The sequence below is a fragment of the Mizuhopecten yessoensis genome, unplaced genomic scaffold, assembly GCF_002113885.1.
Source record: "Mizuhopecten yessoensis strain PY_sf001 unplaced genomic scaffold, ASM211388v2 scaffold9355, whole genome shotgun sequence".
In the NCBI taxonomy this organism is placed as follows: Eukaryota; Metazoa; Mollusca; class Bivalvia; order Pectinida; family Pectinidae; genus Mizuhopecten; species Mizuhopecten yessoensis.
The window spans coordinates 89,240-115,536 of record NW_018408006.1 but is presented as its reverse complement, the minus strand read 5'-3'; the positions used below and the strand labels follow the sequence as shown (position 1 = coordinate 115,536).

General features: G+C 39.8%; 1 protein-coding gene across 3 annotated transcripts in view; it reads left to right on the top strand.

The window, feature by feature from the left end:
* LOC110457864 (multiple epidermal growth factor-like domains protein 8) overlaps positions 1-26,297 on the top strand; it is a 93,981-nt gene that overhangs the window by 26,435 nt on the left and 41,249 nt on the right. Inside the window, exons 5-17 of one of the 3 annotated variants that reach the window (XM_021509311.1) lie at positions 10,878-11,021; positions 11,204-11,390; positions 12,791-12,960; positions 15,567-15,776; positions 15,942-16,403; positions 16,616-16,719; positions 18,432-18,703; positions 18,916-19,138; positions 19,518-19,744; positions 20,069-20,207; positions 20,460-20,688; positions 22,605-22,764; positions 25,932-25,994. In XM_021509311.1, coding sequence (XP_021364986.1) covers positions 10,878-11,021; positions 11,204-11,390; positions 12,791-12,960; positions 15,567-15,776; positions 15,942-16,403; positions 16,616-16,719; positions 18,432-18,703; positions 18,916-19,138; positions 19,518-19,744; positions 20,069-20,207; positions 20,460-20,688; positions 22,605-22,764; positions 25,932-25,994 — 2,590 coding nt within the window. Of the gene's footprint in view, positions 1-10,877; positions 11,022-11,203; positions 11,391-11,469; positions 11,493-12,790; positions 12,961-15,566; positions 15,777-15,941; positions 16,404-16,615; positions 16,720-18,431; positions 18,704-18,915; positions 19,139-19,517; positions 19,745-20,068; positions 20,208-20,459; positions 20,689-22,604; positions 22,765-25,931; positions 25,995-26,297 lie in introns of those variants that run through there. The other 2 variants (XM_021509312.1, XM_021509313.1) reach the window with 2 other exon arrangements.

Genomic DNA, 26,297 nt, shown 5'->3' with positions numbered 1-26,297 from the left:
CTTTGTAAGACATTAGTGTGTAGGGCTCCACTGTCAGACAGGCTATGTTAGACATTAGTGTGTAGGGCTCCACTGTCAAGACAGGCTGTGTCAGACATTAGTGTGTAAGGATCCACTGTCAGACAGGCTGTGTTAGACATTAGTGTGTAAGGCTCCACTGTCAAAAAGACTGTGTAAGACATTAGTGTGTAGGGCTCCACTGTCAGACAGGCTGTGTAAGACATTAGTGTGTAAGGATCCACTGTCAGACAGGCTGTGTTAGACATTAGGGGGTAAGGCTCCACTGTCAAAAAGACTGTGTACGACATTAGTGTGTAGGGCTCCACTGTCAGACCGGCTGTGTAAGACATTAGTGTGTAGGGTCCCCTGCCAGACAGGCTATGTCAGACATTAGTGTGTAGGCCTCCACTGTCAGACAGTCTGTGTCAGACATTAGTTTGTAGGGATCCACTGTCAGACAGGCTATGTCAGACATTAGTGTGCAGGGCTCCACTGTCAAGACAGGCTGTGTCAGACATTAGTGTGTAGTGATCCACTGTCAGACAGGCTGTGTAAGACATTAGTGTGTAGGGTCCACTGTCAGACAGGCTATGTCAGACATTAGTGCGTAGGGCTCCACTGTCAGACAGGCTATGTCAGACATTAGTGTGCAGGGCTCCACTGTCAAGACAGGCTGTGTCGGACATTAGTGTGTAAGGATCCACTGTCAGACAGACTGTGTAAGACATTATTGTGTAGGGGTCCACTGTTGGACGGGCTGTGTAAGACATTAGTGTGTAGGGCTCCACTGTCAGACAGACTGTGTAAGACATTAGTGTGTAGGGCCTCACTGTCAGACAGACTGTTTAAGACATTAGTGGGTAGGGCTCCACTGTCAGACAGGCTGTGTCAGACATTAGTTTGTAAGACTTCCCTGTCAGACAGACTGTGTAAGACATTAGTGTGTAGGGCCTCACTGTCAGACAGACTGTTTAAGACAGTAGGGTGTAGGGCTCCACTGTCAGACAGGCTGTGTCAGACATTAGTTTGTAAGACTTCCCTGTCAGACAGACTGTGTAAGACATTAGTGTGTAGATTAGTGTGTAGGGCTCCACTGTCAGACAGGCTATGACAGACATTAGTGTGTAAGACTTCACTGTCAGACTGTGTAAGACATTAGTGTGTTGGGCTCCACTGTCAGACAGGCTGTGTAAGACATTATTGTGTAGGGCTCCAGTGTCAGACAGGCTGTGTCAGACATTAGCGTGTAGGGCTCCACTGTCAGACAGACTGTGTAAGACATTATTGTGTAGGGGTCCACTGTTGGACGGGCTGTGTAAGACATTATTGTGTAGGGCTCCAGTGTCAGACAGGCTGTGTCAGACATTAGCGTGTAGGGCTCCACTGTCAGACAGACTGTGTCAGACATTAGTGTGTAGGGCCTCACTGTCAGACAGACTGTTTAAGACATTAGTGTGTAGGGCTCCACTGTCAGACAGGCTGTGTCAGACATTGGTGTGTAGGGCTCCACTTTCAGACAGGCTATGTCAGACATTAGTGTGTAGGGCTCCACTGTCAGACAGACTGTGTCAGACATTAGTGTGTAGGGCCTCACTGTCAGACAGACTGTTTAAGACATTAGTGTGTACGGCTCCACTGTCAGACAGGCTGTGTCAGACATTAGTTTGTAAGAATTCCCTGTCAGACAGACTGTGTAAGACATTAGTGTGTAGGGCTCCATTTTCAGACAGGCTATGTAAGACATTATTGTGTAGGGCTCCAGTGTCAGATGGGCTGTGTAAGACATGAGTGTTAGTGGACCCAGTGTGCAGGGCTCTATTGTGTCAGACAGGCTGTGTAAGACAAGAATGTGTTAGCTAGGGTCCAGTGTCTGACAGTCTGTGTAAGAGTGTGTTAGCTAGGTTCCAGTGTCTGATGACATCACAGTGTGGTAATTGTGTAGAGTGACACATCTGCAGCATGTACTTGGTAGAGAAGCTAACTGGCCTTGAGTAGTGCAGTGTATTGATTTTTGGGGCTTTAGCTTCCTTTCAGGTTTTGTGTACACAGCATGTGAGCATTACCTAAAATAATGTCCCTAGAGTTGTAGCTCAAGAGATGTCAATTATTCTTATTTTCTTAATACGTAAATGTGATGCTGTCTTACACACAGACCTAGTCAAAATGAATATGGACAGATGCTGCCTTTTATATACGCTGATCAGGCAATGCCAATCGGTTACAAAAATACATTGTCTTATAGGAATGAGAGCCAAAGATTACATAAAAGTTAAACATAGAATACGGGACAAAGAGTTACATAATTTATAAACACTGTACATAGAATATGGGACAAAGCATTACATAATTTATGTACACTGTACATAGAATTAGGGGCAAAGAATTACAAAATACATATACACTGTACATAGAATGAGGGACAAAGAGTTACATAATTTACATACACTGTACATAGAATGAAGGACAAAGAGTTACATATTTTACATACACTGTAGATAGAATGAGGGACAAAGAATAACATAATTTATATATACTATACATAGAATGAGGGACGAAGAAGTACATAATTTATATATACTATACATAGAATGAGGGACAAAGAATTACATAATTTATATACACTGTACATTGAATGAGGGACGAAGAATTACATAATTTATATATACTGTACATAGAATGAGGGACAAAGAGTTACATAATTTATAGACACTGTACATTGAATGAGGGACAAAGAATTAGATAATTTATATACACTGTACATTGAATGAGGGACAAAGAGTTACATAATTTATATATACTATACATAGAATGAGGGACGAAGAAGTACATAATTTATATACTCTGTACATAGAATGAGGGACGAAGAAGTACATAATTTATATACTCTGTACATAGAATGAAGGACAAAGAGTTACATAATTTACATACAATGTAGATAGAATGAGGGACAAAGAAATACATAATTTACATACACTGTACATAGAATGAGGGACAAAGAATTACATAATAGTAATACATGGATAGAAAATAGCCCAAGAATTAGATAATACAAGTAGTTAGGGCCCGTATCAGAGATACGGGTGCCCTATAGTAATCACTCTGTCTGTCTGTCTGTCTGTCTGTCTGTCTGTCTGTCTGTCTGTCTGTCTGTCTGTCTGTCTGTCCATCCACAAATTTTGTTCCTGGCTGATAACTTTAGTATTAACTGACCGATGTACATGAAACTTGGTCAAGGTGTTCAGTTCACAAAAATACACATTGAGGTAAAAAGTCAAGGTCAAAGGTTAAGGTCATTAGGTTCAAAGGTCAAGGTCAAATTTTACATCTTTTCACTGATGAACATTTTGTTATGACATTATGAAGCAAAGTTGATCAGAATTAAACAAGGAGTCAATTAACCAAAGGTCAAGGTCATCGGGTCAGGGGTCAAGGTCAAATTTTGTAGCTTTTCACTGGTGAATATTTCACTAGGACATTATGAAGCAAAGTTGTTCGGAATTAAACAAAGAGACACACTGAGGTAAAAAGTCGAGGTCAAGGTCATTAGATTCCAAGGTCAAGGTCAAATTTTGCATCTTTTCATTGATGAACATTTTGTTATGACATGATGAAGCAAAGTTGATCAGAATTAAACAAGGAGTCAACTGACCAAGGGTCAAGGTCATCGGGTCAAGGTTAAATTTTGTATCTTTTCACTGGTGAACATTTCCCTATGACACTTTGAAGCAATGTTGCTCAGAATTAAACAAGGAGTCAATTGACCAAAGGTCAAGGTCACTGGGTCAAAGGTGAAGGTTAAATTTTGTAACTTTTCCCTGATGAACAATGTTATGACATTATGAAGCAAAGTTGTTCAGAATTTAACACAGAGTCAACTGACCTTAGGTCCAGGTTACGGGGTCCAAAGGGTCAAGGTCAAGTTTTGTAGTTTTTACTGATTAACATTTTGTTATGATTTTAACCCTTAGGCTGCTACGCACAACAATAGTCGTTTTGAAAAGTCGGGCCGTCAGTTCTACGCACGACTATAGTCGTTTCTCGGTCTGTAGGCTTTGATCGGTAGCCAGGAAGTGTGAAGTCTGGTTGTTGCTATACCAAACCCGAACGCGTATAGTAGAAGGCTTCTGATTGGTTGTTTTGTCATTACTTTCGATATTCACGGCAGTGTTCTCTAGAAATAACCAAAGGTGTGCGAGAGAATTTCAAATCGAAAAAAAATCATAAAAATGGCGGACGTGTAGATTGAAGCGATGAATATGATGGTGAACATTTATTCTCCATCGTCACCTACGATGATAATAAAGGTTTTAAAGGGTTTTGCATGGTTGATGTGGAAATACTTCGGTGTTACATAATATGTAACTTTCCAGTAAACGGCTTTGTGCTCTACGCAAACAGGAAAATATCGGCGGACCGAGGCGCACATGTCGTCTGCAGGTGAGGCCGAATTGAACATTGACATTGATACGTTTTGAGCCGATTTATTTCTTCAAACTTTTTATCGGTGATTTAATCATAAACTAGACCGTAGCTAAGATATATCTATATGCCGACTGTGACAGTAAATTTATTGAATGGCGACCTGAAACCTGTAGCAAATCACATGCAATTCTTGACGAAATACCTGACCTTTTTACCTGAGAATCTCCGTGTAAATATACAGCGTCTTATGTCAAAAATGAAGTTTATAATCTCTGTTATCATTTGCCAATCACTTTTGAGGACGAAAATAATTTTAAAATGATCTTCCTCTTGCTTAAATCCGATTAATTAAAAGTTTCACATTTTCTTACCTTTATTACCACCTGTACAGGTAAATACTGAAGCAACTTTAGAATTGAAAACGTTAATATAAACTCGAGACAACAACGAACAATTTTCATATAACTTTTTTTCACATGTAACAAATATTTTCCAAGTTATGCACCTTTGAAAAATCAAGAAAATTAATTTAAATTTCAATAATTAATTCAGCAGTGGTGTCCGTTTACATAGAAATCAATATAGCAGCATAAGGGTTAAGAAGTAAAGTTGGTCGGATATAAAGAATAAGTCAACTGACCAAAGATCAGGGTCACTGGGTTAATGGTCAAGGTCATTTGGGTCCAAAAGTCAAAGACAAAGTGAATCTCTGACTTTGACCCTGGCTCTTGATGGAGGAGGTATATAAGGTGATATAAAACAAATCAAAGCTAACAAATGAGTATTGCACCGGTATTTACATTTCTGTTAGCCCAGCAAATATGGAGGTGGAAGGAAACAAGACTCACATCAGAGTACATGTAACATGTATATTTTGCTTCCTTGCGATTCTTTTTGAAGTCCGAATGTCCAACGTCAAGCTCAGCTATATGGGCAGATTGCTTCTTGATGATTATGGGGTAAATATTGCCACAAGACGGGGCCCTTACTGACCTGTCAGTGTTCTAGTTAAACATAGAATATGGGAAAAAGAATTACATAATGCATATACATAGAATATTGGAACAAGAATTACATAATGCATATACATAGAATATTGGAACAAGAATTACATAATACATATACATAGAATATTGGAACAAGAATTACATAATAAATATACATAGAAAATGGGCAAAAAGAATCACATAATATACATATACATAGAATATGGCACAAAGAATTACATAATACATGTACATACACAAATTTAATTTACATAGAATTTGGGACAAAGAATTACATAATAGTTTTACATAGAATATGGGATAAAAGGTTACATGATACATATACATAGAATATGGGACAAAAATATATTGCAGCTTATATATGGAGTAAGAATTACATATGCAGTCTTACACATGGGATAAAATTTCCATTAATAACAGCATTTCACCAGCTTAGAAATGATGGTCAGCTGTGATGAGAACTAAGGGTTGGTCAGCTGTGATGAGAACTAAGGGTTGGTGGTCAGTTGGACAAATGAATTAAGAGTTAATGGTCAGATGTGAGAACTAAGGGTTGGTCAGCTGTGAAAAAGGAATACTATTAAGTGGTCAAATGAATGAACTAATGGTTGGTGGTCAGTTGTACAAAAAATTAAGAATAAATGGTCAGATGTTGTGAGAACTAAATGTTTGTGAAGATGAAAATTAGAGTTGATGGTCAGCTATGGTGAGAACTAGATCTGGTAGTCAGTTGGAGATGAGAATTGGCGATGATGAAATTGAATAGCTTTGATTGAAACTAGTAGTTGCGATGTTGAGGACTTAGATATTAGGGATAAAAGTAAAAGTAGTAACAGATGTACTGCTGTGGGTCTATAGGATCAGTAGATTGAAATCAGACCTGATAAAGTCTATAGGATCAGCAGATTGAAATCAGACCTGACAGAGTATTTTACAGATGTACTGCTATGGGTCTATAGGATCAGCAGATTGAAATCAGACCTGACAGAGTATTTTACAGATGTACTCTTGTCAGGTCTATAGGATCAGCAGATTGAAATTAGACCTGACAAGAGTATTTTACAGGTGTACTGCTGTGGGTCTATAGGATCAGCAGATTGAAATTAGACCTGACAGAGTATTTTACAGGTGTACTGCTGTGGGTCTATAGGATCAGCAGATTGAAATTAGACCTGACAGAGTATTTTACAGGTGTACTGCTGTGGGTCTATAGGATCAGCAGATTGAAATTAGACCTGACAGAGTATTTTACAGGTGTACTGCTGTGGGTCTATAGGATCAGCAGATTGAAATTAGACCTGACAAGAGTATTTTACAGGTGTACTGCTGTGGGTCTATAGGATCAGCAGATTGAAATTAGACCTGACAGAGTATTTTACAGGTGTACTGCTGTGGGTCTATAGGATCAGCAGATTGAAATTAGACCTGACAAGAGTATTTTACAGGTGTACTGCTGTGGGTCTATAGGATCAGCAGATTGAAATTAGACCTGACAGAGTATTTTACAGGTGTACTGCTGTGGGTCTATAGGATCAGCAGATTGAAATTAGACCTGACAAGAGTATTTTACAGGTGTACTGCTGTGGGTCTATAGGATCAGCAGATTGAAATTAGACCTGACAAGAGTATTTTACAGGTGTACTGCTGTGGGTCTATAGGATCAGCAGATTGAAATTAGACCTGACAAGAGTATTTTACAGGTGTACTGCTGTGGGTCTATAGGATCAGCAGATTGAAATTAGACCTGACAAGAGTATTTTACAGGTGTACTGCTGTGGGTCTATAGGATCAGCAGATTGAAATTAGACCTGACAAGAGTATTTTACAGGTGTACTGCTGTGGGTCTATAGGATCAGCAGATTGAAATTAGACCTGACAAGAGTATTTTACAGGTGTACTGCTGTGGGTCTATAGGATCAGCAGATTGAAATTAGACCTGACAAGAGTATTTTACAGGTGTACTGCTGTGGGTCTATAGGATCAGCAGATTGAAATTAGACCTGACAAGAGTATTTTACAGGTGTACTGCTGTGGGTCTATAGGATCAGCAGATTGAAATTAGACCTGACAAGAGTATTTTACAGGTGTACTGCTGTGGGTCTATAGGATCAGCAGATTGAAATTAGACCTGACAAGAGTATTTTACAGGTGTACTGCTGTGGGTCTATAGGATCAGCAGATTGAAATTAGACCTGACAAGAGTATTTTACAGGTGTACTGCTGTGGGTCTATAGGATCAGCAGATTGAAATTAGACCTGACAAGAGTATTTTACAGGTGTACTGCTGTGGGTCTATAGGATCAGCAGATTGAAATTAGACCTGACAAGAGTATTTTACAGGTGTACTGCTGTGGGTCTATAGGATCAGCAGATTGAAATTAGACCTGACAAGAGTATTTTACAGGTGTACTGCTGTGGGTCTATAGGATCAGCAGATTGAAATTAGACCTGACAAGAGTATTTTACAGGTGTACTGCTGTGGGTCTATAGGATCAGCAGATTGAAATTAGACCTGACAAGAGTATTTTACAGGTGTACTGCTGTGGGTCTATAGGATCAGCAGATTGAAATTAGACCTGACAAGAGTATTTTACAGGTGTACTGCTGTGGGTCTATAGGATCAGCAGATTGAAATTAGACCTGACAAGAGTATTTTACAGGTGTACTGCTGTGGGTCTATAGGATCAGCAGATTGAAATTAGACCTGACAAGAGTATTTTACAGGTGTACTGCTGTGGGTCTATAGGATCAGCAGATTGAAATTAGACCTGACAAGAGTATTTTACAGGTGTACTGCTGTGGGTCTATAGGATAACAGATTGAAATCAGACCTGACCTGATTGTACAGGTGTTTTTACTGGCGTTATTGATCTGTACCTGTTGTGGCTGCTGGTCATCATTAATGATTACAATAAAAGGGTGTGGGTAGTAAGGATGTCCTGTTTGTGAGGGAGTCTAGGTTACATCCACTCAGACAATGATGGGATGTCGTGTACCGGAACCATTGTCACATCAATATTTAATCCACTCCAATGTGGAGGTTTCTACTTTTATCTATACTTACCTGTACTCACCTATAATTATCTTCTATCATCAATAATTCAACTCACATATACTTACAGTGTTTACATATATTCAACTCAATTCATTTCTTTCATGAACATTTCTTAGCTTTAACAGTATAAGAATGAAAGAGTAAACAATATAAGAATGATGTGAAAGGCTCAAATTTATATTAAAAATAATATACCGCTTTATCACATCCTAGTTTGTAGGTTGTCTCAAAGCGGTTCACAAATTATTATCCGTGGTTATAGGGCCTTTGCAACCAGCCAATACCTTTCGCAACTCTCCGGTGCTGCCATTTCGGTGCTCACAGCTAGCATTCTACAATCCTAGCACTACCCAACCACATACTCATTTACAGCTGAATTGACTGGAACAAGCGGAGTAAAGTATCTTGCTCAAAGATACAACACAGTGCCGTGACGAGATTCAAACTCGCAACCCTTCGGTCACGAGCCCGGTGTCCTACCACTAGACTACCTTGCCTCCTTATTAAGCATTGAGTAACATCATTTCTTGAATTTTCTTGTTTAAAGCAAAAGCCTACTATATGTGCAAGGTTGATGTGATAGGCATACATGTACATATATTTTATTTATAATTGTCGACCATTATGGAGGTAGACATAAAAAATATTTAACCGAAAGAAAATATTTGTCATAAGCTGGATGGACTACAGGTATAAATGGCTTTATAGAGACTTGTATATACCCAATAGAAGAACACCTTTACATTTGACTACCATTCATATATATATTGAAACCTGTTGGACCTGAGAGATGCAATGCTGTGTTTTGCTGTACACTAAAAGAAATTGATACTTTGGATTAGAGATTGCTGTGGTTGGGGACCTTTAGAGAGCAGAATCAACATTGGAGCTATCAATATCAGTCTGACACCTACCTTTTTTCCAGTAACTAACCTAATTAGTCCAGTAAAAGATATTGAATCACTAATATCATTATCACCAGTACACCAATCCTTCTTTAGTGTCTGTCCTGTCCAACAAAGGGCAGATACTCATTAATATCATTATCACCAGTACACCAAACCTTCTCTAGTGTCTGTCCTGTCCAACAAAGGGCAGATAATCACTAATATCAATATCACCAGTACACCAAACCTTCTCTAGTGTCTGTCCTGTACAAAAAAAAAGGGCAGATAATCACTAACATCATTATCACCAGTACACCAAACCTTCTCTAGTGTCTGTCCTGTACAAAAAAAAAGGGCAGATAATCACTAATATCATTATTACCAGTACACCAATCCTTCTCTCGTGTCTGTCCTGTACAACAAAGGGCAGATAATCACGAACATCATTATCACCAGTACACCAAACCTTCTCTAGTGTCTGTCCTGTCCAACAAAGGGCAGATAATCACTAATATCAATATCACCAGTACACCAAACCTTCTCTAGTGTCTGTCCTGTACAAAAAAAAAGGGCAGATAATCACTAACATCATTATCACCAGTACACCAAACCTTCTCTAGTGTCTGTCCTGTACAACAAAGGGCAGAAAATCACTAATATCAATATCACCAGTACACCAAACCTTCTCTAGTGTCTGTCCTGTACAACAAAGGGCAGATAATCACTAATATCAATATCACCAGTACACCAATCCTTCTCTAGTGTCTGTCCTGTCCAACAAAGGGCAGATAATCATTAACATCATTATCACCAGTACACCAATCCTTCTCTAGTGTCTGTCCTGTCCAACAAAGGGCAGATATAATCACAAACATTATTATCACCAGTACACCAATCCTTCTCTAGTGTCTGTCCTGTCCATCAAAGGGCAGATACTCACTAATATCATTATCACCAGTACACCAATCCTTCTCTAGTGTCTGTCCTGTCCATCAAAGGGCAGATAATCACTAACATCATTATCACCAGTACACCAATCCTTCTCTAGTGTCTTTCCTGTCCATCAAAGGGCAGATAATCACTAATATCAATATCACCAGTACACCAATCCTTCTCTAGTGTCTTTCCTGTCCATCAAAGGGCAGATAATCACTAATATAATTATCACCAATCCACCAATCCACATCAATTCTTCTCTTGTGTTTGTCCTGATTAATCCAACAAAGGGCAGGTAATCACTTCTTCTTGAGACTTTTAACTGGAACAACATTAGCCCACTAGATATGTGATCACATCATCTCCTTCCTCTCTAAGGATTTAATTTCAACTCGGTTGCATTTAAAAGAAACTTTTTCATGTTGAAGTGCTCATTTAGCTAATGATACATATTTGTCACTTTATATATGTATAGTAAATGATTAGTATTGAGGAAGCATGCCAGATGTTAAGTTAGAGTGTATTTGTATTGCTTGACTTGACTTGAGAGAATTAATTGTTTACCTACAGAATGAAGAGGATAAGGACCTGGACCACTGTGAGAACTATGCTGACCCCCAGCATGAACGTTGTCCTCAGGATCCTGAGTGTGCCTTCTGTATGGAAAAACGGGACACCCGCATGCCTGGCTGTGTCCACCGTAGCCGACTAGATGTGAGTTTATCTGACAGACATCTTATCTAGATGATCCTGATAAATGTATTGGTGAGATTTTGAACTGGTTATAAAGTCTATAACCAGTGTTATATATTAGCTTAGTGTACAGATCCTAGACAAACCAACATCTGCAACTGTTCTTTTCTAACATTCAGTTTATGTTTCCTAATATTTTGTAGAAATGTGCGGATGCCAGGCATGCCAAGAAGTACAACTGTTCCGGGCTGTGTCACGCTCTTCACACCTGTCAGTCTTGTCTGACCCACGGGCATAAGGTCACACTCAACAAAAAGTCACCCAGACATCGCTTTTACCAACACGATTGTGTGTGGTGTGTCAGAAACTCAACATGTTCACCTAAGTCAGGTAAACACTTACTCTCATTGAACAGAAACTCAACATGTTCACCTAAGTCAGGTAATCACTTACTCTCATTGAACAGAAACTCAACATGTTCACCTAAGTCAGGTAAACACTCACTCTCATTGAACAGAAACTCAACATGTTCCCCTAAGTCAGGTAAACACTTACTCTCATCGAACAGAAACTCAACATGTTCACCAAAGTCAGGTAAACACTTACTGTCATTGAACACATCTTCTCTTACCTATCAGAGGATACAATATTTCATATCATCGTTAGACCAGTCATCTTTATAAATTACAATTCAGTTATTCTCAATAAACACTCCAGTAGAGTAGATGTTAGAGGTCATGTATTTTCCAAAGATTAACACTGTCTTCACCACACCCATGGTGGGAAAACTGTTACTAAAGCAGCCCACCTTTGCTAATTTTGTAAGAAAGTATTTCCAAACAGATGTAGTAGGCCTGAGATACAAATAATGAACATTTTGTAACCCACAATTAATGCGTTAAAGTGACTCTTCTTACACGATAAAAGCATTGCACAACGATATGGAAAGTGCAGGTAAGAAATAGTGCTGTAGTATTTTGACACTGAATTTGTAGTAACAACAGGGATAGATCAAGTCAATGACACAGAATATGTTATGCACTATGTATACATATCACAATAAGTTATTAAATTAGGTATTGTAAATTTAATGACAAAAACCTCTTTTAATTAAGATTTAGAAGAACATTTAAAATGAGGTTATCCCCCTTTCACTAGCTGAGGGGCTTGTGTTAGCTTGGTTGCATCAGGCACAAAATGTGAGAAGTTTCAAAAAAGGGCATGTTTGATTTAGATTGATATATACAATATATATATATTCATATTATTTGTGCATGAGTGAGATTTTAATCGGCCTTGTTTATACATGTCTACAGATAGCGCCTGTTTATACATTTCTACAGATAGCACTTGTTTATACATGTCTACAGATAGCGCCTGTTTATACACGTCTACAGATAGCGCCTGTTTATACATGTCTACATATAGCGCCTGTTTATACATGTCTACAGATAGTGCCTGTTTATACATGTCTACATATAGTGCCTGTTTACACATGTCTACAGATAGTGTGTCTACAGATAGTACCTGTTTATACATGTCTACAGGAAGTGCTTGTTTAAACATGTCTACAGAGAGTGCCTGTTTATACAGGTGTACAGATAGTGCTTGTTTATACATGTCTTCAAATAGTGCCTGTTTATACATGTCTTCAAATAGTGCTTGTTTATACATGTCTACAGATAGCACCTGTTTATACATGTTTACAGATAGTGCCTGTTTATACATGTCTACAGATAGTGCCTGTTTATACATGTCTACAGATAGCACTTGCTTATACATGTCTACAGATAGTGCTTGCAGTAGCTCACTCAGTTCATACATATCTGGAATCACTGGCTGGTGGAATGGCTCCAACACAAAATGGGAGGATGTTGACCAGTGTTCACTTGATGAGATTCCAGCAGGCATTCAGATGGTCACTCACTACAACCCCTCAAATAGTGAACAGCCAGATGAGGTTTGTGTTACTTTTCATCAGTAAGTCTGACAAACATTGCCAGAAAGCTCTGTAATCTGTTGGTGTGACTTATACTTGAGGTGGATATTGTATAGTTTGTCCATGTTGTTATGTTACTGTTATAGGAGGGCAATCAAAAGGGTGCCAGTAGGGTGTAATGTATAGTATGTGTATACCAGGGCCAGTAGGGTGTAATGTAAATTCTGTATACCAGGGCCAGTATGGTGTTATGTATAGTTTGTGTATACCAGGGCCAGTAGGGTGTAATGTAAATTCTGTATACCAGGGCCAGTATGGTGTTATGTATAGTCTGTGTATACCAGGGCCAGTAGGGTGTAATGTAAAGTATGTGTATACCAGGGCCAGTAGGGTGTAATGTATAGTCTGTGTATACCAGGGCCAGTAGGGTGTAATGTAAAGTATGTGTATACCAGGGCCAGTAGGGTGTAATGTATAGTCTGTGTATACCAGGGCCAGTAGGGTGTAATGTAAAGTATGTGTATACCAGGGCCAGTAGGGTGTAATGTATAGTCTGTGTATACCAGGGCCAGTAGGGTGTAATGTAAAGTATGTGTATACCAGGGCCAGTAGGGTGTAATGTAAATTCTGTATACCAGGGCCAGTAGGGTGTAATGTATAGTATGTGTATACCAGGGCCAGTAGGGTGTAATGTAAATTCTGAATACCAGGACCAGTATGGTGTTATGTATAGTCTGTGTATACCAGGGCCAGTAGGGTGTAATGTATAGTATGTGTATACCAGGGCCAGTAGGGTGTAATGTAAATTCTGAATACCAGGACCAGTATGGTGTTATGTATAGTCTGTGTATACCAGGGCCAGTAGGGTGTAATGTATAGTATGTGTATACCAGGGCCAGTAGGGTGTAATGTAAATTCTGAATACCAGGACCAGTATGGTGTTATGTATAGTCTGTGTATACCAGGGCCAGTAGGGTGTAATGTATAGTATGTGTATACCAGGGCCAGTAGGGTGTAATGTAAATTCTGTATACCAGGGCCAGTATGGTGTAATGTATAGTCTGTGTACCAGGAATCTGTTTCCTAGTCAGAGATATACCTGGTAACATTGATATTGACCTAGTGTTAAAATTACCCTCCACATGTTATAACTATATACATGTATTGTAATTCACCCCCCACATGTTATAACTATATACATGTATTGTAATTCACCCTTCACCTGTTATAACTAGATACATGTGTTGTAATTCATCCCCCACCTGATATAACTAGATACATGTGTTGTAATTCACCCTCCACCATGTTATAACTATATGCATGTATTGTAATTCCCCCTTCACCTGTTATAACTCTATACATGGATTGTAATTCTCCCTTCACCTGATATAACTAGATACATGTGTTGTAATTCACCCTCGACATGTTATAACTATATGCATGTATTGTAATTCACTCTTCACCTGATATAACTAGATACATGTGTTGTAATTCACCCCCCACCTGTTATAACTATGTAAATGTATTGTAATTCACCCTTCACCTGATATAACTATATACATGGATTGTAATTCACCCTCCACATGTTATAACTATATACATGTATTGTTATTCACCCTCCACATGTTATAACTACATACATGGATTGTAATTCACCCTTCACCTGTTATAACTATGTAAATGTATTGTAATTCACCCTCCACCATGTTATAACTATATACATGTATTGTAATTCACCCTTCACCATGTTATAACTATATACATGTATTGTAATTCACCCTTCACCTGATATAACTATATACATGTATTGTAATTCACCCCCACCTGATATAACTATATACATGTATTGTAATTCACCCTTCACCTGATATAACTATATACATGTATTGTAATTCACCCTTCACCTGATATAACTATATACATGTATTGTAATTCACCCCCACCTGATATAACTATATACATGTATTGTAATTCACCCTTCACCTGATATAACTATATACATGTATTGTAATTCACCCTTCACCTGATATAACTATATACATGTATTGTAATTCACCCCCACCTGATATAACTATATACATGTATTGTAATTCACCCTTCACCTGATATAACTATATACATGTATTGTAATTCACCCTTCACCTGATATAACTATATACATGTATTGTAATTCACCCCCACCTGATATAACTATATACATGTATTGTAATTCACCCTTCACCTGATATAACTATATACATGTATTGTAATTCACCCCCACCTGATATAACTATATACATGTATTGTAATTCACCCTTCACCTGATATAACTATATACATGTATTGTAATTCACCCTTCACCTGATATAACTATATACATGTATTGTATACTGCCTACTTATATTCCCTGTAATGATGAATTCACCATCATTGTGAAGGGCAAAAAAGGCAAATGTTGAAATTAAATTTTGGAAATAAAATATGATATTTATTATGAATATAATACGACTTCACACTCTGGTAAACACGTAGGTTATGAACCACTGTCACGATCCCTCCATGAATGTGTCTTCTTTACACCACTGATTGTATAGGTGAAGCTCCTATACTCTGTGAATATGTTTTTCATTACACCACTGTTTGTGTAGGTGAAGATCCTACATTCCACGGAGGAGTTGTTGGACTATGAGGTGTACAAGGGTAAGACAGATGGCCATCTACAAATGATCCTGAAAGGCTTCATCCACCCTCTGTCTGCCACACCCATCTACGGCACAGACAAGCTCCGTGTGTTCCTCATCACCTCCGGTCTCCCTACCGTCCTCCGTCTCAGCAATGACAGTACCCTGGAAAAACTGGTAAGTAAGGCATTATACAGCTTGTTGTTTGATGTTCAACAATATCTTACACTTACAATTTTGTGTTTTACCTTCCATTGAAATTGGCTTCTGCAATGTTGCAAGTACTACATATTACTATTTTATAGTTAATAATTATTAACTTACTGATGGATTGACTTGCAGGAAGTTGTTGCCATGATCAACAAGACAAACTCTCCTGGTGCCCGCAGTGTCGAATCCGTCAGGAATGGAAGTAGACCACTTTTTCCCAACACAGTGCGGGGTTACAAGTATCTTTTCACCATCAGTGGCATGAGTGACATGAATGAGAAACAGAACTCCACCGTGTCCCTAGAGTGGAATATAGCTAGCCCTAAGATTGTGAGAGGTAAACAGGTGCGTCCCTTCACTTTAGAGTTCCTGGAACAATATCACTCACCCCATTGTAGTCGCCACCACAACTGCCTGGCCTGTATGTCCAATGCTGAATGTGGCTGGTGCCCCTACACAGACACCTGCGACCACAAGGGCAGTAACTCAAGCTTATCCTCTTGTGTGGGCCCAGATCCCCAGGCCTATCTGATAACCCAGCCTGTGGACTGTGTGCAGTGCTCTGACTACGTGGACTGTCACACCTGTGCTTCGGTAAGGGTAACATGAACTCAAAAAACCAAAAGTCACCTGCTGTGACCTGACAGAATGTCATATGATCTAATCTAAGGAAATGAAGGCTTATCTGATCAATTGCTGATTCAAATGTATAATTTATCTTCATATGTAGAATTTCTGTATCCCTCTATATAACTAGGATGTATTCAGTTTATACAGAATTGCTGAGTGCTGATTGTGTGTTGTAGGACGAGCTTTGTGAGTGGATCACCAAAGATGTTAGATGTACAAGGAGGTGGAGAGTTCACACCATGATTAAGGACCCCGTCAACTGTCCTGTCGCTTGTCACAGGTAAGTCACCCTACCAACTATTCTGTCGCATGTCACAGGTAAGTCACCCTACCAACTATACTGTCATATATCACAGGTAAGTCACCCTACCAACTATACTGTCATATGTCACAGGTAAGTCACCCTAACAACTATACTGTCATATATCACAGGTAAGTCACCCTACCAACTATACTATCATATATCACAGGTAAGTCACCAAACCAACTATACTGTCATATATCACAGTTAAGTCACCAAACCAACTATACTATCATATATCACAGGTAAGTCACCCTACCAACTATACTGTCATATATCACAGGTAAGTCACCCTACCAATGCGAGCGTGTTGCCATTTCTTAGAGTTAAACCACCCTGCCATCTGTCCTGTCGCATGTCACAGGTAAGTCACCCAACCAACTGTCCTGTTGCATGTCACAGGTAAGTCACCCAACCAACTATACTGTCATATATCACAGCGACATTATTTGTAAGTCCGACTATCCAATCGTATGTCACAGGTAAATCATCCAACCAGTTGGCATTCAAATACTGTCACTCCACTTTTTCATGCTGCTGTAATTCTATCAGTGGGTCACACAACTGTTGTATTCACTGCTCTACTGCTGTAGGTATATCTGTGAGTCACCCAATGTTGTATTCACTGCTTTGCTGCTGTAGGTATATCTGTGAGTCACACAACTGTTGTATTCACTGTTCTACTGCTGTAGGTATATCTGTGAGTCACACACCTGTTGTATTCACTGCTCTACTGCTGTAGGTATATCTGTGAGTCACACACCTGTTGTATTCACTGTTCTACTGCTTTAGGTATATCTGTGAGTCACACAACTGTTGTATTCACTGCTCTACTGCTGTAGGTATATCTGTGAGTCACACAACTGTTGTATTCACTGCTCTACTGCTGTAGGTATATCTGTGAGTCACACAACTGTTGTATTCACTGCTCTACTGCTGTAGGTATATCTGTGAGTCACACAACTGTTGTATTCACTGCTCTACTGCTGTAGGTATATCTGTGAGTCACACAACTGTTGTATTCACTGCTCTACTGCTGTAGGTATATCTGTGAGTCACACAACTGTTGTATTCACTGCTCTACTGCTGTAGGTATATCTGTGAGTCACACAACTGTTGTATTCACTGCTCTACTGCTGTAGGTATATCTGTGAGTCACACAACTGTTGTATTCACTGCTCTACTGCTGTAGGTATATCTGTGAGTCACACAACTGTTGTATTCACTGCTCTACTGCTGTAGGTATATCTGTGAGTCACACAACTGTTGTATTCACTGCTCTACTGCTGTAGGTATATCTGTGAGTCACACAACTGTTGTATTCACTGCTCTACTGCTGTAGGTATATCTGTGAGTCACACAACTGTTGTATTCACTGCTCTACTGCTGTAGGTATATCTGTGAGTCACACAACTGTTGTATTCACTGCTCTACTGCTGTAGGTATATCTGTGAGTCACACAACTGTTGTATTCACTGCTCTACTGCTGTAGGTATATCTGTGAGTCACACAACTGTTGTATTCACTGCTCTACTGCTGTAGGTATATCTGTGAGTCACACAACTGTTGTATTCACTGCTTTGCTGCTGTAGGTATATCTGTGAGTCATATTTTCATTGCTTTGCTGCTTAGGTTATATCTGTAGATCACAAAACTGTTGTATTCATCGCTATACTGCTGTATTTTCACAGGCGGATGTCGTGCACCTCCTGTATATCGCCCAACAGTGAGTGTTTTTGGTGTGAAAACACAGAGACATGTCTGCCATTTGCCCACTACATCTCACGCTTTGTCAACGGTCAGTGTCGCGAGTGGATGGACAGTGAGGGGATTGAATCCTACAGCTGTAAGAACTGCTCGTCCCATTCAGTGTGTGAGTCCTGTCTGGCCATGTATGGGTGTGGCTGGTGTAGTGATCCGGATAATCCCTCCATAGGGCGCTGTGTCGACGGAGACTTCGCAGGTATGCTTAGTTTCTAATTCCATTAACATGATCTTTAAATTAGGTTCCTCTGACAGCAGTCAAGATTGAAATAGTTTAATGCAAAGCAATATAGTCAGAATTTTTTCTGGCATGACTATTTAAAGTAACCTATGTTAATGTTCTGAAACAAGATATTTTTAAGTATTGAAGACTGCAACATGACTATACAAATGTTATTTTTCTGCCATTAGGACCGTATCATGGACAGAACTGTTCGGTCATTATACATGATATTCAGAACAGGACAGAGGTGCTGTCTGCTGATTGGTCGTATCAGCGTTGTCCTGACGTTAACGAGTGTATACTTGGCTTCCACGACTGCCATGAGAATGCCACTTGTGAAAACATCCACAGCAGCTACCTGTGTCACTGTAACCGCGGCTTCAAAGGGGATGGTCGACACTGTGTGAAAACGTATGATTACATGGCTGAGGTGAAATCCCTCACACACTGAAACTGTAACTTACTACACATACTTCTATAGCTGTCAAAATCAAATAGTGTACAACCAAATGTTTGTGGAGTTGTATTGGTATTTTGTGAAATGTGTTTGGGTTTGAACATGTAGAAAATAAAAAAATAAAAGTTTTTACAGATGCTGCTCCTTTTCTAAAGTTGACATTATTTAATTAATGATGATTGAAATGTCTTACCCTTTCTCCGACTTGTTGTGTGTATTTAAAATAAATAGATACAATTGAGTTGTCTCTCCTCTGTCCCGATTTTCTGAATGTATTTTAACAACTTGTTATTATAGAGTTGTCTCACCCTTTCTCCTGTTAAATGTTTACAGGTGTCACTATACATGTGTACACGGGAACTGCTCTGAGGTGCCGGACTACGAGTGTCGCTGTAGACTTGGCTACACAGGGCCTGATTGTAACACGAGCTGTCAGTGTAATCATCGCAGTACCTGTAGTAAGGGGGTCGGACTGTGTGATGAATGTCAACATAACACCACTGGACTTCACTGTGAGAAGTGTGTCCTGGGCTTCCACGGCGATCCAGCTAACCTCATGGGTGTGTAATATAAAATGTTTGGACACACTGTCAAGCTTTGTTAGATGGAAGGTTTGACCTTCACAAAGAACCAGTTATATCAAGTTTTTTCATTGGTTTTATTTGGTTTCAAACTTTCCTTTTCATTTCTTCCTGAACATGTATGAAAGAAATTAATCAATGTGTTTTCTGCTTTGATGGTGTTACCCATGTTATCCTTTATCAAACAAAATTCAGAATCTGTTTTCAGTGTTTGTTGCAAAGATTTCTGTATGATTCCTATATGTCACTGGACTAACATGTCTGTTGACATCATTGTGTAACCTTTGTGTGTTGTGTTTTCAGGCTGTGAGCCTTGTGAGTGTAACGGCCATGGTGATGAGGAGTTAGGCCTGTGTTCTGCTACTGGTCACTGCTACTGTGTGGACCACACCACTGGCGATCACTGCCAAGTCTGTGAGGAAGGGCACTACGGCAAACCAATGTAAGTCTGGCTATATAGAGTGAAAATCTTTATAAAACAAGATGTAAGTCTCTGTCTTTATAAGACACGATTCACATCTTTATAGGACCAAGCATACTTTTTAGATCTCATTGTTAGTGTTTTTAGATCTTGGTATTATGTGTTACATTCTGTGTTTTTTATATTTTAAGAGATGACCTGCTAGTCAGACACATTATCAGTTAAGATAGTGTTAAGCAACATGATGTAAGTAAGTGATGTTACATTTTACAGAAATGGAGGTCGATGTTACCGGTCCTGTGACACTCCCACAGTTCTTAACAGCACCAGTGGGTACATTGGGTCGTACAAAGGTACAGGAGTGAGGGATTGGCACGCCTACTGTATCTGGATCATAGCCCCCCTCAGTGGAGAGGAACTGGAGCCTGTCCGTGGGGACTCGCAGTACGACACACCTCCCATCAATATCACCATAGAGGACATCGATACAGATTGTGGCTGGGTAAGGTCATTGAAACAGGCTTCCCTTCAATAAGATTCATCAGTTTGGAAATATGTGATATCAAAGTTTTACTTTTTACACAAACAACATACACTTTAAACGTGTCACGTTTCAAGACTGACTGGTCCCTCTGTCAAGCTATGACTGAGTGAGTGATTTGCATTTTTAGCCCACCATCATCTGATGGCAGCCATCTTGGATTTTGATAGTGAAAGTTTGTTATCGCTATTTCTAAAGAAGTACCAGAGGGATCTTTCTCAAATTTTATATGTAGGTTCCCCTTGGTCCCTCGTTGTGCATGTTATATTTTGAGACTGATCATAAAAACAAAATGGATTTAAAAAAGAACTTAACAGATCTATCTCATATTGCAATGATCGATTCTATTTCTTTCACATTGAGTACTGTACTAGTAAATATGTGAAATGACAAACTCACTTTGAAGGTTGGCTTTCACACACATCAGTATTAAGGTTAGATCAAAAGTTACCTCAGGTGCATTTACTGTTAACATGACTCGATCAAACAGATTAGAGGAAAGAAGAGAAAAGATCAAACTGACAAAGAACTAATGAAGATGGTACAAAGGTGGGCGCCAAGATCCCTTTGGGATCTCTTGTTTACCTGTACAACGATGTGACAAAATTGTATATTTTTCATGTCGCTTGACCGAGACGTTTCACCTATTGATAGGGAGTGTATACACACTGTATCATATAGGTTACAGGTAAGGTGTAGATCTAGCCCCCTCCCCTGTTATGTCATACAGATGACTCAGGTGGTGTCCCCCCTCGTCTCTGTATATGTTCTGAGTTTGGTTTTCAATTCCCGCCATCCACTACACCAAAAGCTTGGAGTTGTACGTACACTCCTCCACAGATGCAACAACATCGTCACAGAGCAGGATGATAGACAGAGGGAAGAACAGCACATAAACCAAAAGCAAAGGCTTGGTCACTATACCCTACGTGAAGGGGACGTCTGAGGCAGTTGCACGGGTGATGAGGAAACACCATTTCAGCACCCCGATGAGACCACTGACAACCTTCAGACAGTTACTGGTGCTATCAAAGACAAGACTGACATTTTAGACAAACCAGGAGTTGTATATCAAATTCCATGCAAAAATTGTCAGCAGTCATATAAGGTGAAAATGGGAGGAAATTTGGTACACGTCTGAAGGAACATCAAAAGGACGTAGAGAATATAAGCAACATCACATTCACCAGATCTACATGCAATACATCTGCCATCCAGTACAATAAATTGGCATTAACAGTATAGCTAACACCCAAAATCACATCGTCGCTTGGGACAATGTCAAGGTAGTTGAAAGGGAACAACACACAAAAATGAGACAAATGAAAGAAGCAATCAAAATCAGGAAAACTCAGAACATGGACAGAGACGAGGGGGGACACCAGCTGAGTCATCTGTATGACCCGATACCGACATAACAGGGAAGGGGGCTAGATCTACACCCTACCTGTAACCTATATGATGCAGTGTGTATACGCTCCCTATCGATTGGCGAAATGTCTCTGGTCGAGTGACATGAAAAATATACAATTTCATCACATCGTTGTACAGGTGAATAATACAAATCGCTCACTCAGTCATAGCTTGACAAAGGGACCAGTCGGTCTTGAAACGTGACACGTTTAATACGTACATTGTTTGTCTAAAAAGTAAAACTTTGATATTCATACAGGCTTGTTTGGGGTTAAGACATTGACACAGATTTTGACTAGGTAATAATTAAATTGGGTTGTTTGGAAAACAATTTTCTATTTGTTCCGTCATTTCTCATTGTCTCTTTTGAATAAAAGGAATTATTTTTCAACACTTGTCTTGGGATGTAAATTGGCCAAAGACAGCTTCTTTGTAAACCCTGATATTGTTTGTTCTTCCTACAGGATTATGTGTATGTGTATGATGGTATACCCGACTTCATCGACGGCAGTGAGGATGCCTGGGGGACACTGCTAGGAGTGTTCTGTGGGAAGACAGCAGGATACTCTGTCCTAGCCAAGTCACGCATCGTTACCATCTACTTTGAAACTGACATCTCCAAACGTAAGTTTTAAATACATGCAAGACTTCAACTTGTATATCTTGTTCTTGGTGACTCTCAACCATCAAGTCAGATGTGACGATCATCACCTGTATCTCTTTGTTTGTGGTAAGGGTGAAGGTCATCACCTGTATCTCTTGTTTGTGGTAAGGGTGAAGGTCATTACCTGTATCTCTTGTTTGTGGTAAGGGTGAAGGTCATCACCTGTATCTATTGTTAGTAGTAATGTGAAGGTCATCACCTGTATCTCTTGTTTGTGGTAAGAGTGAAGGTCATCACCTGTATCTCTTGTTTGTAGTAAGGTGAAGGTCATCACCTGTATCTCTTGTTTGTGGTAAGGGTGAAGGTCATCACCTGTATCTCTTGTTAGTAGTAAGGTGAAGGTCATCACCTGTATCTCTTGTTTGTGGTAAGGGTAAAGGTCATCACCTGTATCTCCTGTTTGTGGTTAGGGTGAAGGTCATCACCTGTATCTCTTGTTTGTGGTAAGGATGAAGGTCATTACCTGTATCTCTTGTTTGTAGTGAGGTGAAGGTCATCACCTGTATCTCTTCTTCGTGTTAAGGGATACATTGACTCTTAACCATGGAATTGAATAGGAACGTTACAAACAGATAGCTTTTCAGTCTGATGCTTGTGTGAATAATAATTCAGATTTCATTTTAATTTCACAACACAATTATTAGGTATTAAATTCTTAACTTTTTGAAGCACTTGAAGATATTGTAAAGGTCTCAGATAAATGGTTGGATGATTAAGTGGGGTATATGTTTCAGTATGTGGTGTATAAAGTTTGCTTACACATGCCAGTAACATAGCTGATGTATTGTATTTATCTTGTGTTCGTACAGTTGTGATGTGTACACTGATGCACCAGTATTGATATAACCTTATATATCGGATTATAGACATGCATGTTTTGAACTGGTTTGATAAACATTTACCTTGTAGATCAATACTTGTTTTGTACCCATAGTGCACTACTGCCTACTAATGATTTGTGTCAAATTAACATCTCAGTTCCACAGTAGTCCAACTTGTATGATGAGAACAAGGGTTTGCCTTTTGTTCATTGTAATTTGTGTTCAATATTTTATGTCATTGTCTCATCGTAAGTAACATTAAAGGCCTGCTGTGGTAAGGTTTAATGATATCTGTGTTTGAGCTGAGTTTAGAGGTAATTAACTGTGATACGTGCAGGAACACTGGAGGTCATTTGAGAAGACATTGCCTTAATGACATCATATGTAAATTTGGGGATCAGTTGTCAAGTTGGTGCCTTAGTGACATCATATGTAAATTTTGGGATCAGTTGTCAAGTCACATCGTTTGTGATGTCAGAAGTTACGTTGGGAGATAAGTTGAAAAGTCATTACCTTAGTGACATCCAAATTAACAGTGTCCATTGTTAGATCTGTATTGTTACTTGATAAGTATGGCTAATGGTTTTGTTTGACATTTGTAGTGAGGTCAAATGACATATGTAGATGCAGGTCAGGTGATGTTTGTAATGAGGTCAGATGATGTTTGTATAAGTGTTGTCAGTGTTTAGGATAAGGCCTGGATATGTGTCAGGCTGGAGATCCCTACTCATACAGACATCACTCAAGTGTTGTCAGTGCACGGCTGTGTTTAGGATAAGGCCTGGAAATGTGTCTGGCTGGAGATCCCTAATCATGCAGACATCACTCAAGTGTTGTCAGTGCACGGCTGTGTTTAGGATTAGGCCTGGGTATGGGTCTGGCTGGAGATCCCTACTCATACAGACATCACTCAAGTGTTGTCGGTGCACGGCTGTGTTTAGGATAAGGCCTGGGTATGTGTCTGGCTGGAGATGCCTATTCATACAGACATCACTTAAGTGTTGAATTGAAATGTTTATAATCTTTACTTACTTGTTTTTCCACATCATTCCTAACTACCATTTCCAAATAAGCCATGTTTCTTCCTTTCTTCCCCTTATCTCAACATTTGTTTAAGTCCTTCCGACTGTTATCACACAGCACAACTCTTTATTGGGGATGTGGGGGCGTTATTGTCCTTCCATCAGTCCTCTTTATTAGGGCCCTGCATTGGGGATGTGGGGGTGTTATTGTCCTCCATCAGTCCTCTTTATTAGAGCCCTGCATTGGGGATGTGGGGGCGTTATTGTCCCTCCATCAGTCCTCTTTATTAGGGCCATGCATTGGGGATGTGTGGGTGTTATTGTCCTTCCATCAGTCCTCTTATTAGGGCCCTGCATTGGGGATGTGGGGGCGTTATTGTCCTTCCATCAGTCCTCTTTATTAGGGCCCTGCATTGGGGATGTGGGGGTGTTATTGTCCTCCATCAGTCCTCTTTATTAGAGCCCTGCGTTGGGGATGTGGGGGTGTTATTGTCCTTCCATCAGTCCTCTTTATTAGGGTCCTGCATTGGGGATGTGGGGGTGTTATTGTCCCTCCATCAGTCCTCTTTATTAGGGCCCTGCATTGGGGTTGTGGGGATGTTATTGTCTTTCCATCAGTCCTCTGTATAAGGGCCCTGCATTGGGGATGTGGGGGCATTATTGTCCCTCCATCAGTCCTCTTTATTAGGGCCCTGCATTGGGGATGTGGGGGCGTTATTGTCCTTCCATTAGTCCTCTTTATTAGGGCCCTGCATTGGGAATGAGGGGGCATTATTGTCCTTCCATCAGTCCTCTTTATTAGGGCCCTGCATTGGGGATTTGGGGCCGTTATTGTCTTTCCATCAGTCCTCTTTATTAGGGCCCTGCATTGGGGATGTGGGGGCGTTATTGTCCTCCATCAGTCCTCTTTATTAGGGCCTTGCATTGGGGATGTGGGGGCGTTATTGTCCTTCCATTAGTCCTCTTTATTAGGGCCCTGCATTGGGAATGTGGGGGCATTATTGTCCTTCCATCAGTCCTCTTTATTAGGGCCTTGCATTGGGGATGTGGGGGTGTTATTGTCCTTCCATCAGTCCGTCTGTCCATACCATTGTTTCCAGAGATTAGTCAAGGTCAAAAGACAAGGGGTGGGGAGGGGGTTTGGGAGTTGTGGAGATGGGTTTACAGTCAGGCACATGACCCTTACTGATTTGGCAGTGTTCACATTCCTACTGCTATCTCACAACATGCGTCATCATTCCTACCTTGTGTTATCATACCTCACCCTTCTGTTTTCCTTTCCAGATATGTCCGAGATATTTTTCCTTCCTTCTGTCTATAGTAACTTAGAATTCAACTATCGTAAAGGTAATGTTTTGTGTGTTTTACTTGTTTTATTACAATTTTCGCCTTATGAATGCTTTGTGGCTGTGGCCTTTCAGATTCTATTTTTCTTATTGCATGCAATACAGATGTACGTTGGTAAAGGTAGATGCATTTTGTCAAAATGAAGTAACTTTTGCAGGGTTTTTATACGCCCGTCGAAGACGGGGACGTATTATGTTATCACGCGGGCGGGCGGGCATGCGAACAATGTCCGCTCGATATCTCGAGTAATTATTAACGGATTAACTTCAAACTTCACAACAAGGTTAATTACCATGAAAGCTC